Source organism: Chaetura pelagica, unplaced genomic scaffold (assembly GCF_000747805.2).
Source record: "Chaetura pelagica isolate M959 unplaced genomic scaffold, ChaPel_1.0 scaffold2065, whole genome shotgun sequence".
In the NCBI taxonomy this organism is placed as follows: Eukaryota; Metazoa; Chordata; class Aves; order Apodiformes; family Apodidae; genus Chaetura; species Chaetura pelagica.
This window is the reverse complement of record NW_009953353.1, coordinates 22,671-23,404: the sequence shown is the minus strand read 5'-3', so window position 1 is coordinate 23,404 and position 734 is coordinate 22,671. Positions and strand designations below refer to the sequence as shown.

General features: G+C 63.6%; 1 protein-coding gene across 1 annotated transcript in view; it reads left to right on the top strand.

Annotated features, from left to right (window-relative positions):
- Nucleotides 1–688: 688 nt before the first annotated feature.
- Nucleotides 689–734, top strand: part of PML (promyelocytic leukemia) — a gene marked incomplete at its 5' end in the record, with an annotated part of 12,808 nt that continues 12,762 nt past the window's right edge. The window contains 1 exon segment of the mRNA XM_009998181.1: nt 689–734. This exon segment is cut by the window's right edge and continues 20 nt beyond it. Coding sequence (XP_009996483.1) covers nt 689–734 — 46 coding nt within the window.

The window sequence follows — 734 nt, the reverse complement described above, 5'->3', positions numbered from 1 at the left end:
CCTGCCATGGCCACCCCCCCCAGCTCCGCTGCCCGGGTGAGCTCTGGGGTGGAATTAGGGGGTGGGGAGGATGCGGGTCGTGGAGGGGTTGTCCAGGCCACCAGGAAGTCTCCAGGGGTTGGGGGGGTGATGGGGATAAGAGGTTTGGGATGTTTGTGTGTGTCCCCACCACTCCCTGCTCCGGGGTTTGGTGGGGAAGGGGGGTGGTCCCTGGGGAGGAGGCCAAGGGGATGGGCGGAGAGAGGGAGGTGGGTGGGATGCTGGGGGGTACCCAGGGGTCTTGAGACACTGTGTGCTTCCCCCGTGCTGCTCCTCTGCAGCCCCCCCACCCGGGGAAACCAGCCCAGTTCCTCCTGGCCAGAGGAAGAGCCAGGTAGGATGAAGCTCTGAGCAACCTGGGCTGCTGGGAGGTGTCCCTGCCCGTGCAGGGGGGTTGGATCTAGATGGGCTTGAAGGTCCCTTCCAACCCAAAGCAGCCTGTGGTTCTGTGAGAGGAGGGGCTCAGGGTCCCTCCAACCTTCCCCAGGTCATCTCCAGGCTGCTGACAGGGCCTGGGCATCACTGGTTGTTCCAAGCAGGGTTTGCAGATCACCTTCTTCCCCCCCCCCCCAAGATGTGACTTCAGAAGCTCCCAAAAACACCCCCCAGCACTCATTCGTTCCTCTTCCTCTCTCCCTACCTCCCCAAGCTCCCAGAAGAGGACTTCCAGTTCCTCCTCTGCGAGGGCTGCCAGC